The following is a 13522-nucleotide window of genomic DNA, read 5'->3' as shown; positions in this document are numbered from 1 at the left end:
ATTATACTAGAAGTACGAGATTTCTTATTCAGTATGGTTTAATAGTCCTACGGTGTACTGTAGACAAACCATTGTAAAGTACAATGACGCGGCATGCTTTGATCTATTCCACATCTCCTGTTTGTCTCCTTTTTTGTTGCAACATGGTTTCTTATTAGAACATAATTAATGTCGTAATTAAGTTCAATGCTTTGATCTGTGTGAATGCTTTATTTATTTTGTATAATCTCTGGGAGATATTTTTTATGGAGGTCTCCTTAGAGTTTCATCATGACGAGAAGACATGGGTGAATTTTTGGGTTTCGCCATAGATCGGCCAATTCCTTTGGTCCTCGGATTTCCGTGGATCAATCTCAAAAGGGGGGTTTTGCCTTTCCTGGAATTTTTTTATCATTGATAATCCAATCCTCGGATTCCGCAATCCGCTGGTTGATTTTAAGAATCCAATGCTGAATCTGTGGATTGGATTCTTAAAATCTACCAGAAGATTACGAAATCCGCGAATTGGATTAGTAAAATCCACCAGAGGATTGTATCCAATGGCGGTTTTTGATCTGCACGGATTGAAACGGGCACAATCTGTTGACGGATTTTACACCGCGGAACAGATTTTGAATGGAAAGCTCGGGAGATTCCGCTAGACAGATATTGACAGTTTCGCCCATCTCTGATCACGAGGACAAATCAGTTGGTATAATTCACCAGTGGGATGTGTGTTTCAAATACCATTTTATTTACATTTCCAATACTGATTGGCACACAGGATATTGGTGGGGTCTCAAGAACGTTTATGTGAAATATCCTCAGAAGTAAGTGGTCTTCAGTTATAGGAATGAAGTTGTCGCTCACTTGCAAGGAATACAATTCCAACCTTAGTTTCGGAGTTTGAGTGCTCTTGTCCTTTTGTACTGATGTGTTCATTCTAAGTTCCGCTTTCAGGGCAATTCAGATGGTTAGATGCTGCCGGGAATTCTGAGATTCTGTCATCTTGAATGTACTATATCAAGAGTATATCTTTATCTCGTTCTCTGTTTTAAAAACAATCATTAAACTGACAACTGAATGTGTTGGTTTGATAAATAATTTGTAAAACATGAATAGCTGCTACATCTAAATGTCTGTTGAAGTAACAAGCCTGAGAAACAAGTCACAAACCACTTTCATATCTGTTTTATGCACAGACTCAATTTATTTTAGCGTTTCCGTGACAAATATTTCTTAAAGGATACATTTTAAATGGCAAAATATTAAGTCCTGAAAAGCTCCAGTATTTGTTTTTTTCTCCAACTTAGGAATTTAAGAGGATTGCTCTTAGAGGGAAAAGTACAGTATCAAAATACCAAGACCTTGAGGAGTTTTTCATTTTGGATGTTGACCCAAATGAGGTGAGACTTGACCATTGTCCATCACTAGCATTTGAACACAATGCAACAGACGAGCAGATCATCTTTGAAGGTAAATACAAAAGACGAAATACATTGCTACTATTAATCAAAACATTCGCTGTGATATTGCTAGAATAATTGAAACTACAGTATGTCTAATGTTTGTTTGGAAATGCTAACTTATAATGTTATGTTTATATAAGCGTCAGCTATTAACACAGAACTGTATTGATGTACAGAACATGATAAATATAGGCACTACATGTGAAATAGAAGGTAAGAGAAACGGATATAAGTATATATAGAAATAGGGTAAATCCCTATATAAAAGGGCCTGTTTGCCACATTTTAAAAAAACAGTAGAGATTAATATAAGTGCATGATGGTGCATTAATAAGTGTGTTTGATGATGTGGTTCTGTCATGGTTAGGCTATTAAAATACTTGGTAAAGACAGATGGGAAGAGATTTCCAGAAATAGGTGGCAGTAAATTAGAGAAGCTTCAGGCCTACAATAAGTGGTAGAGACCTGTCGGACAGGAAGTAGACAATTTCAAGAGGCAAGAGAGATTACAGATGTGAATAAAGAAAGTCAGACTTATAAATCCTTGAAGCCAACGAGTAGACGTTTTTAATTACTTACATTAAACATTTACTCAAGTGGAACTGCAACTCACATCTTTAAATTGCATTACTAAGTAGGAGTTTAGTGTACTTTTTTTTATTAAACAGAATTCTAACACATTTTTTAATACATTGTTCAAAATATATGCAGTGTAAATAAACATGAAACCTCCGCAAAATACTTCATTTTGTAGATGTAAATTTCACAATAAAAAAGGGATATTACCCATTTTATTTCTATTTATGCATTTTTCTACTTCCTAAATTGTTTGCTTACAAGCTTTGCCTATATCTGTTTATTACCCTTTTAATTTAATGGTAAAGTACAACATTTTATGAGGTGGTGTAGCAACCTTAGTGTGATCTTTTTTATGCTTCCTATCTTCTTGATACTTAAGTGAAGTCATTTTTTAGTTCCTACACTTTTAAAGGAATAACAGGAGGGAGGATGAATCAATCATCTTTGTAGATGTGGAATAGAAACAGCAAAACACAAACACCAAATGTCCAAACTAAAGCAATACTGTAATAATAATAATACAATTGGATGATTTTCTCCTGTTTGCGCCTATGGCTACAATATGTGGTAATTTGGTCTCAAATACATGGCAAGCAGCATGCGATACAGTTCCTTTACAGTAACAAACAGAATTTCCTTTGTACAAGACAAAACAGCGAGGAATATTAGGAAGTCACTGTTCTGATACAGTAGAAATATTTTAATGAGTTCTTCATGGGCACTGCAGTACCAATTATCCAGCTTGTTTTGGTATTCTTTGAACGCTAGCCTTTTAGTTCACTTATTATCTAAGCATAAAACTAAAAACGTTAATTGTAATGTAACTTTAACATTTTAGTGTGTCAATTTTAATGTGCACCTGACTTTTAGTTTCTAAATCATATTTTGTATGGAGTTTTCTCTGCTATATTAGAGCAATTGTTCTAATTTTCATTTCAATACAATGCACAATTGAGTCATGCTAGTACTATTAGAGCCATGTTCCCTCTTATTTCATGTATTGAATAGGCTTTGAAACTAAGCAAGGTTACATGATATAGTCGTTTGTGTAAAACTTGAGTCAGGTGAGTGATAATGAAAAACCCATTGGGGGAAGAGACAGGATATTAAAGCTTAAGCTATTTACTAAGCAGTGATAAGTTGTACAGCACATTCCAGGTAATGAATCATAAGGTGCCTTATGTCTTCACACTTGTTAGTGAATATGGCACTTAGTCTCAAGCGAAATCGTGGCCCAAGATAATCAATTTACTTTCCTCTGATACTATTAACTCTCAATAGTCGCCGTCCATCGTTGCTGCAATACCATTAAGAGCTGTTCTTTCTTTTTGTACTTGTACAGATGCAGCCAGCTTCATTATTATTTCTGGTGTGATATTATGGGGTTAATTGCAACACACTGTATCCACATTGCCATGGAATCCTATGGAAACTCTTACACTGAGATATGTTAGGTTATCACTGCTATCAATGTCACTGGCTACATCTGTTAATGCATGTTTGGGAATTGTGTTAGTTTGCTATAAAAACCATGTACAAAGTACTTGCAGCCCTCATGTCTTTCCTAACCTTTTAAAAATGTACTGCGACCTCAAGTCAATTGCATGTGACAATCATTGGCATAAGGCGTGAACTTCAATGTGACAGCTAAGGTTATATAATTTGTCCTTAACAAATAGTGAATCAATAGGCCTCAAAGCTGTACTTGCAAAATACATAATTAAACAATCTAAAAGTATTAGTGCTATTATCATTGTATATACTGTAGACCCTATATCAACTCAGAGTCAATACATTATACTGTATATCATACATTGTTGGCTTGATAACCTTAGATGGATTAAAAAGATGTGATTAGACCAATTAGTTAATATGTAACACATTGTATCTACTCTTGATATTCTTTCCCCCAAAATGTATCTTTCCATACTTCGTATTATGATAATGTTCGGAATCATTTTTTCCTATCTTGATGGCTCTTAAGATATATCGCAGCATTTCGAGGATGATATTCAGAACAAATGTCCATATTAGAATAATATCAGAGGGCTTTACAGCACCATAGAAAATACTAAGTGGCAATTATTTGAATTTCATGGTTGACATTTTAACATTAATAGAACTGAACAAATCTGCTTGAGGGGCTCGTGAACAGCTCCACTACAGCTATGCTATTCATTCATTGCTAAATTACAAGAAATGTGTTCTCACAAAATGAATTAAACACACATGTATGTGTTTTTTAGATGCAAAAATAATTGTATTTAAATTAATTTACTACCAAGTACACTGTTACCATTTTGTGTTTAGTGTTAATGCATGAGTTTGAGATTGAATAATAATTCTCCCTGGTAATTGTATATATTTGTGTGGTAAATAACACATAGATTCAAGCGGTTTATGAAAATAAAAAAGCATGCAATGATTACTCTGTTCTGCTATTGATTCAGTACAATGAATACAGCTGGGTTCTTTGCTTGGGTTTTTGCTTTGCAGGTGACAGCCATTGGAGACCAGAGAGCAGTTTCACTGAATACGCAGATGACTTAATTGTTCAAGATATAGTGGCAAAAGCTCAGGCTCAATTTCCGAGTCATTTTGTAGAGCACAGCATTAATCCTAGAGAGTCTCATCAGAGTATAAGGCAGAAACAACTAACTGGTGAGTACATTAAAGTCATTACTGTAGATTCTGAGATAAACACATTCACCCCTTTAGTGTGACAATAATTATTGGCTGCTAATGTCACTGCCTTGTCACTATCTTTGAAGCACCTAGAACCTGGATTCAGTTCCAATGTAAATTCTCCTCGTGACCCTGAGGAAGTCACTTTATCTGCTTGTGCCTCAGTCACCAAAATAAGATTGTAAGCTCTTCCGGGTAATGGCTCACTGTGCTTGAAAAATTGAAAACACGTAGGATATTGCTTGGTCTGCAGCTTTAACATTGCAAAGAGGCAATGAAACAGCGGTTTACTTTGCTGTCTTCCACAAGATTCAATGTTTCAACTGGATTGTACATGTTACGGTATCGTTAGCCAAAGTAACACGTGTGACAATATGTATAATGCCTAATAGATAATATGGCTCGTTGCCTACAGCTGGTCAAAGAAAAATAATATTTTCATGTTTTCTTTACATAGTACTGTACTATTAGTGCTACGTGTAGTATTTTCCATGCACATGTCTTTGCCACACAGAGCTTTCAATCTAAATTTAGTACTCGTCAAATAGGGAGATAAAGCAACTTACCCAAGGTCGCAAGGAAAGGGCACTGGGATCCAAACCAGTTTTAATGACAGAGATGTTACTACAATACTACTCATCTTTTTGTGTTTTCCAAATCATATACAATGTCAGTAATAATACTTACATGTTAGCAATGTGTTAAGTGAAGATGTGCTTTCAATCATAATACAACATAATTGACAAATCTATAACTAGATGGCACTCATATGCAATCAAAGCTTAGGAAACATCTATATTTCCTAAGCATTAGGTCAGCACTACATATATTAAGCCGGCTTTGTGATTTCCACCTGCCTATGCTCCATCTATACAGTAGGTATTGCGACATAGTCCCAGGATAGTGGGCAGCTTTCTGTCTGCTTTATAGAAGAAAGTGCAGACTTAGTATGGATGTGATCCACTCCACAAATTCATAGTCACTAAGGCTGGTGGATAGGAAATCCATACCCGACTTTACAATGGTTCTGGTTTCCTTCACTTGCTCACCTAATTAAGGAACAGGAATATATTGCAGTGAGGTTTGCTGCTCCAGTCTCTCTCTTAGAGCCTGGAGGCTGGAAGGAAACTGTTCCCCAGGATCCAGTTCGGGGTAGACAGGCTCCCCTCACATGTTGCAGCAACTGGGGATCAATTGGGACGCTGTCCCCATCTGACAGTTAAGGGCTCAATGTTAGCTCTGTGTGTTATTTAAAGTTGGTAACTGGCTTAGCCAGCCAATATTGCAGCTAGGAATATGCATGTGTGTTAGACTCCTGACAGGAGTAGATGTTTCGTTTTATGATTTATTTTCTTAAAGTGACAGTGTTTAAAAGTTTAGTGTCACTAATGGAGGTTGAGGGCTGAGTGCCCCTTGTGTGTATACACATGTTTTCCCCCCTTTTCTACATATTAAACCCTAGAAGACTGTGTCGCAAAGAGCCTTGGCAACCGGCAGCACTACATTAAGGGAGCCGTTTGCCACTGTATATTGTAAGTGGAGAAGTAAGAAGGGTGTAATGATTCCAACCATGTTCTATTATTTTATTCCGGTAATAATTCTATTCTTTCCTCATGTGGCTGATTCCTCTCAAATCCTTGATGAGGTTCAATACCTGCTTTCTAATATCCTTCTTATTTCCACCTTCTTAGTCCTGAGAGACTTTAACTTTGACAATTGTAATCTTCTTCACTTACTGCTCTGCTTCATTACAGCTATTTTTCCTTCCATTCATCACTTCCTACATATGTTAATATGAAGTTAATATACTCAGAAAATATGTTTTTTTTATTTCCTGTGTCAGCCGCTGATTCCTTGTTCTCAGACCACTTTTCTACTGTCAGTTTCCGTCTTTCACCTTGAGATATCAAATTGTTTGATCCTCCTCATATTCTTCCTCCCCCCCAAAAACAGTTGTCTAACTCAAATATTTCTCATTCCTCTCATATATTGAACCATTCACATCTCTTTATATTGACACTGAAGCCTATATATTGTGTTCTCTGTTTATCTTATAATGAAAAGTCAACTAAACCATATCCTGTTATTCACCTTCCTTTCCTGAACTGTGGATCATTTCTGCTCCTTGTTCATTCCACTGTAGAGTTTGAGAATTAAAATAATGCAGATATATACAAGGTTTGAAAGAACTGGTTGACCCATACTGACTGATTAAAAGTAGAGGTCAAAGTGCAAATATACTATAGTCAGTACTTATTTATTAAAAATGTCCGAGTACTGCTACCTTTCTACTGTATTAACAAATGTACAGCTACGTTTTCTTAAAGCTATTTTTCATAATAATATTTCCCAATTTGTACATAAAATGAATATAAACCTTTGTAAAATGAGATCCAAAGAACTGTGCCACATTTTATTAATCAGATATACTGATAATTCCAAAATTGATTCCAACAGGTTTCAATGAGGAATGAAAATACAGACTGCTCTTTGTACCAATAAAGTCTTCTGGCTATATATATACAGTATATCATTATGTAAGTTCCTTATACTACAGTATTACAATATATATGAAAATGGAGGAAACCTATTCAATATAAATTGGGCAGTGAAAATTGTAAATAGTGATATTTTCCATTTATCTTAATATCTCTTGTCCACGTAATATTACGATATTTAGTAAGCGCCAGTAACTTAGTAACATTATTGACCAGGTTATGAGGGGTTCATTTTTAAAAATTTTTTTAAGAAAAGTGTTTCCTTAACAACCAGTTTGCTATTTATAGCATGAGATGTGGGGCTGGTGCTCAATAGCCCTGGCAAAGCTGTGATATGGAGCGAAAGGTGTGCCAGGCACTAGTGCCGTCATAGGAGTGTAACGTTGCTAACTGCAGTCCAGGAAATGGACCTGTAGAGCAGCGGTCGGGAGTATAGTCAGGGCTGCCAACAGGTGGGGAGATCTGGGACAGCTGTCCTGGGCACAGCAGCAGCGGCGGGTCCAGCTGGCCAGAGCTGGAAGTTTGGCCCAGCCAGAGGTCAGGCCCAACTTCTGTGTTTGGCTTCCAGGCCCCTGACTCTCCCCAGCTGCCACCCATGCCAGGCACCTCTAGGCCCTCTCTTTTACTGGTGCATGCCGGAAACTGGCCCTGACTTCTGGCTGCGCCGAGCTTCCGGCGTGCACCGGCAGGAGAGAAGCTCGCAGTGCTGGGAGAGACAGGGCCCGGCGGCTTCAGACCACCGGCAAGGTAAGTGTGTTTGTTGCATTTTCTGTATGTGTGTGTTGCATTTTGTGTGTGGGAGGGGTGGTAATTATTGTGGGGGGGCTTCTTTTGGTCTGGGAGGATACTTGTATGGGTATCGGGGGGTAAGTGTGTGTGGGGGGGAGGAGGGAATGAGTGTCAGGAGGAGGGATTGAGGCAGCGAGTTTGAATGAGAGGGGGTTATTAAGTGATAGCAGAGAGGGGTGGATGGAGGAGGGGGAGAGTGAGAGAAATACACAAGGAGTAATTTGGTATAGAAGGCACTGGGGTACACATAACAGAAGGGGATCAGAATAATACGCAGGAGTATTTGAGATTTTATTTACCACAGAAACTGTTATAGTGCACTCTAGAAAATTTACAAACAAGTATGAGGAGGTTCCTCATCTTGAGCGGGCAGGCGAAGGGGACTCCTTCATACTGTAGTTTGATACTTTCAACAATATTAATCTAGAGAACCCTTTATTTTAAATAAGTACTCAAATGAATATCCTACAACTCTACACATAGCATCACCATTATGCCCTAAAGGTTTAACAGAGCATGGTTAAGGTTAATAATTGTATGAAATTAACAAGTGTATTTTATCTGCATCTTTGGCTGCTTAATTCCTCCCCTTCCCTAACTTGCCTCATACTTTGGGGGTAAATCTATGTTGAAGAAGAAGAACTGCATCACACTTAAACCACTACAACACAAAGTCAGAAGGACATTTCAACAATGATTGATTGTTGCAGAAAAGGAGAATATCGCAACAATAAATCATCATTGAAATGTCCTTCTGACTTTGAGGTTGTGATTTCAGTGAACAGAGTTCTTCTTCAGTACTCATTTCAGTGGGGTTGAGGATTCCGCCACATCATCTCTGCACGAGCACCAGATCAAACAAGTCTATTCTGTGAGTGTCTAAACCCCCCATAAATAATTTCAATTGTAGTAATTCTACATTGTCCAAAGCAGATTTCTCCATGGTCAGCCGAAAACGCATCTTGAAATTGAGGAATTTTCTTGAATTACCCCTGATTTCATTTCTGTTCTTCCTTTTTGATAAGAAACAATTTTTAGTATTTAACATTTCTTTTAGCTTAAAGTCACCCATTAAAGTTTTTTGATTCTAACTACCCACGTGAGTGAAACGTGAAAGTAAACGCTGGCATTTCTATAATCCAACTTTACTTCCTTATTTATGTTGTTCTCTGTATTGCACCCATTGGTTCTTCCAGATGTATAGTGGTCTGTACAGCCAATAGTGAACTCAGCTGTGAACGATCCTCTATCCATATAGTAGGTGTGTATGCGAATCACTGATCGTTTAAGACTTATTCATTATGTTAATGCTCACTACTAAATTTTAAAATTGTAATTTTTAGGTGGCAATTACAGAAGATCGTTTTCAGCAAAACCTACGTGCCACACTCCAGAGTCTGGCATTATTGCACGCCCCAGTAGCACAGCAGCACGACCTGTATCAAGAGCTGCTAGTGAGATTTCAGAAATAGAATCCATTGACTCAACAGACAAAGATGATCTTCTCTTGGAAGATGCAGATGACCAAAAATGGCTGGCTGTCTTAGAAAAAGAATTGCACGCGTTAAGAAGTCACTCGGGTATATACAACAGTTGAAATCAGCGTCTTGATTTAGACCTATAAATAGATGTGATATACAACTGAACTTTTAGGAGCTAATCCAATTAAAAACCGAAGTGGCTGTTCAGGACCTTTTCGGTCCAAAATTCCCATTGACGTCAATTAGAATGGCCCCGAACGTCCGCTTTGGTCTTTATTGAATTAGACACCAAGTATTAACAAATTAATTGATGTAGATTTATGTCACAGTTTTACAGCAGATCTCCGGCTTTAACAAGGATTGATGAGTTCTTTATAACAAAAATAATCAACCAATATATCCTTCCAACAAAAGACAGGGGAGCGCAATGCTACTTCCAATTGACAAAACATATTGGTTTATATTTTCATTTTGCTGTATGGACAGGACCTGCTATGGTTGTTCCCCCTCATACAGAGGTAAAAGGAAAGGTTCACAGTGTAGTGTTAGGACCTGCAAATTTGGTTATGCCTTGACGTTGGCATGCAGGCTTATGATGCTTTGGCCAAAGGGTTTAACTAAATAACCAAGACAATATTATTACTGAAGTATTTAACTTTATCCTTATTACCATATATGTTTTTTTCAATTGGATGTAGCATTGGGCTCCCCTGTCTTTTGTTGTATACATTTGCCATGCTCAGTAGCACTCCTTTTGACTTAAATATATTTATATATGATGTGGTGGGTGTTGGGGTTTGAGCTTGCTTGGATTGTGTGTGTTAAATATATCCTTCCACTCTTTTAGAGATCTATTAGCTACACTGCTGAGGTTGAAGAGGGTCAAAGATCAATACACATGTGAAATATAGAAAGTAATTACGTTTTCTCTCCTTTGCCTTTCATGTTGGTAACAGATGATGATTGCAGTGTTTTATGTGTCACTCTGGAAGAGCTGAGTGTTTATCCTTATGATATACTTTAACGACATTCTTTTTCTGGCGCAATTCATCAGGCAAACGTATTAACTGTAATGAAACTGCTAGTTTGTTAATTTGAAATAATTTATTTAAATTACAGTAGGTGAGTTTCTAAAATTTGACGTGGGTGGAAGTAGAGCGTAATAATTATAATTTAAATGTCTTTAATTAAATTTGCCAAGCTATCAGTGACATACTTTAAACTACTGAAGAAGTTATGTGAAAAAACAACCCACTCATTCCACTATAAGTGCATACACATGCTTTGTGTAGATATAGCTGCTTTTTAAAACAAAAATACCTCACCTTAAATGTAATAGGCACATATGTTTTGCACAAAAGTTACATTTTAACAGTCAGCAGTTAAATATAGGAACGTTCGTATGCATGATTATGTATGTATGTATGTATATCTTTATAGCGCTTTATGTACATAAAACCTAGGTACAACTCTACTCTCTATGTGCTTAGATGCAAGGTACAGCACAGTTGACAATGAATGAATGGGAATGAATCAATAGTTGGCTTTGTGCTACCTCACTTCCACCATATGGAATGTGTCTAATGGATCACGTGCATGATGTTGATGTATCTTATAGGTATGCTCTTGTCTCTGAAATGATGATCCCACTGAAAACGGTGGTATACTGTAAGCTCTATGTAAATTTGGGCAAGATTGCAGTAGTAGTTCAAATTCGACTTTACACTGTTTAGGACAGACATACATTTTGCTGTCTCCCATCTACAGAATATTTAATGCTTAAATGTATTGACTTCCTTTGGCCACCGAGCTTTTAGCCACGCTGCTCCCACTCTTTGGAACAGTCTGCCTCGTACAGCTCAAGAGGCCCCTCTCTGGCAATCTATAAAAACAGGCTCGAGATCTTTTTACCCAGGGATTTAATTAATGAACCCCAACCTGTCCGGCATTTAATAACTACAGCACCGTCCCATCCTGTATTGTATCTTTCCTTGTGTTTTGGTCTCTTTTGTAACCTTAAATGTTTTCTTCTTTCTTTATTTTTGTAACTGTAAAGCGCTTTGAGCCCCATTGGGAGAAAAGCACTATGTAAATAAAGTTATTGTTATTATTATTTTTATTACAGGTGGCAAAGAAACTTTGCATCAACTATCCTCTCAACAACCCTTTTCATGTAGCAAAAAGTTCACTGATTTCAATGAAAAGTCACAAATAACAAACCATACACCTAAAAATAGGTAGGTGCACCTTAAATGATCAGCGACAGAACACTTGACACATCAATCCACTTGTATACAGTCATTTAGTTATTTTTATGTGAATGACCCCCCATGTTTTTCATAATCTGATATTGTAATATTGTATCTGGCACTGGAATATTTAGCACTTTTAACCAAATAATGTGTCCGATGCACAAGCGATAATGTGTATACATAGTTACATAGTTACATAGTTTTACATAGTTACATAGTAGATGATGTGGAAGAAAAAAAACATATGTCCATCAAATTCAACCTATTCTAAATTTAGACAACAGATTCTTTATCCTATATATGTACTTACAGTATATGATCCAGAGGAAGGCAAACAAAAAAAACCCAGTGACACATCATCCAATGATATCTCATAAGGGGGGAAATAAATTCCTTCCTGACTCCAAAAATTGGCAATCAGATTACTCCCTGGATCAACATCTTTCCCATGTTTACTTATTTGGTATATCCCTCTATACCTTTCCTTTCTAAAAAGATGTCCAACCTTTTTTTGAACATATCTATTGTATCTGCCATCACAGTCTCCATGGGTAATGAATTCCACATTGTAACTGCCCTTACTGTAAAGAACCCTTTCCTTTGTTGCTGCTGAAATCTCCTTTCCTCCAATCTTAAGGGATGCATGCTTTGCTTCTGCAGAAAAATACATTTTTTTGATGTCGAAAAATAGATATTATGATGGACAGTTTTCTTTTTTTATCGACCATAACGTTATAGGACATGGTTTGTAACATCGCTCAGTAACGAGAGGGCATATAACAGAGAAACAATGAAAGCGCTCATTTGCATGTCACAGTGGTGTACTTCACTTTTATAGTACATTGTTTTTGTTACTTTTTTTTGTCACAGTAACTGTACTTACGATTTGTGAATCACATTTTAAGAGAACAGTATGTTTCTTATTATGTGTAATGAAGCGGTATTTCATGTTTATGTTTGGATGACTGTTATTTCTTTGTCAGTTCACCCAGGCATGCTGCGGAATCTGTGGAAAGCGTTGATGGAGAAAGTGAATCAGATAACGACGAGACTCTGCAGGACAAGCTATACGTGTTGTCACTTCAATAGCCTGTGACGCCACCATGCTAGAAGAATCGCTAATCCGGCTGATTATTCCTTGTTTATACATTTGTGTCTAACCATTGATACATTTATTGTCTATAAATTCCTTTGGTGCAAGTTACTTCATGTCATTCAGTTTCTGTTCTCAGACAGTGATGGATTAAAATAGAGTGTTAGAAGTATTTATGACAATAACCACCCCTTATTGGAAAAGTGACTTTTCATTGTCTTAATTGTTTGCAGCAAGTTAAACTGTTCGTGTTATGTTAGTAATAAAACTTGAATTGGCTGGAAACGTTTGATACTGTACTGTATTTTTTGTTTCTGAGTTAACGAAGTCAATGCAAAGGACACATAAATCCAAAAGTTATGTGCAATTGAATTATTAATATAAAAAATGCAGGACTGTGGGTATGTCTTAAAATTTTCTTTTTTTCTTAAATTTACCATTTTGGCCAACGTTTAACAAAAAGTTCACATTGCTCAGAATTTTGCCAATTTGGGCAATTTGGCCAATTTTGTCATAAATCAGACATGATTTTGCCAGAATGTTGCTTTAATGACAAAAAGCAAATTGCGCCTGTTTTGTGAACTTCAGTTAAAATTGTGCACATATCTATTTTTAAGGGAGACTTACTGTATAATGTTTCCATATCTATTTCTCTATCCATCCATCCTTTCATCGATCTCTCATCTATTATAGGAGA

General features: G+C 36.8%; 1 protein-coding gene across 5 annotated transcripts in view; it reads left to right on the top strand.

Moving 5' to 3' along the window:
* Nucleotides 1-13114, top strand: part of ZBBX (zinc finger B-box domain containing) — an 81377-nt gene extending 68263 nt beyond the window's left edge. For 4 of the 5 annotated variants that reach the window (XM_075570616.1, XM_075570617.1, XM_075570618.1 and 1 more), the window contains 5 exons: nt 1293-1455; nt 4524-4688; nt 9343-9579; nt 11606-11717; nt 12716-13114. In XM_075570616.1, coding sequence (XP_075426731.1) covers nt 1293-1455; nt 4524-4688; nt 9343-9579; nt 11606-11717; nt 12716-12821 — 783 coding nt within the window. In that variant the 3' untranslated portion in view covers nt 12822-13114. Of the gene's footprint in view, nt 1-1292; nt 1456-4523; nt 4689-7169; nt 7250-9342; nt 9580-11605; nt 11718-12715 lie in introns of those variants that run through there. The other variant, XR_012788030.1, reaches the window with a different exon arrangement.
* Nucleotides 13115-13522: the final 408 nt, after the last annotated feature.

This window comes from Ascaphus truei, chromosome 14 (assembly GCF_040206685.1).
Source record: "Ascaphus truei isolate aAscTru1 chromosome 14, aAscTru1.hap1, whole genome shotgun sequence".
Taxonomy (NCBI): Eukaryota; Metazoa; Chordata; class Amphibia; order Anura; family Ascaphidae; genus Ascaphus; species Ascaphus truei.
The sequence above is the reverse complement of the archived record's forward strand: the minus strand, read 5'-3'. Positions and strand labels throughout refer to the sequence as shown.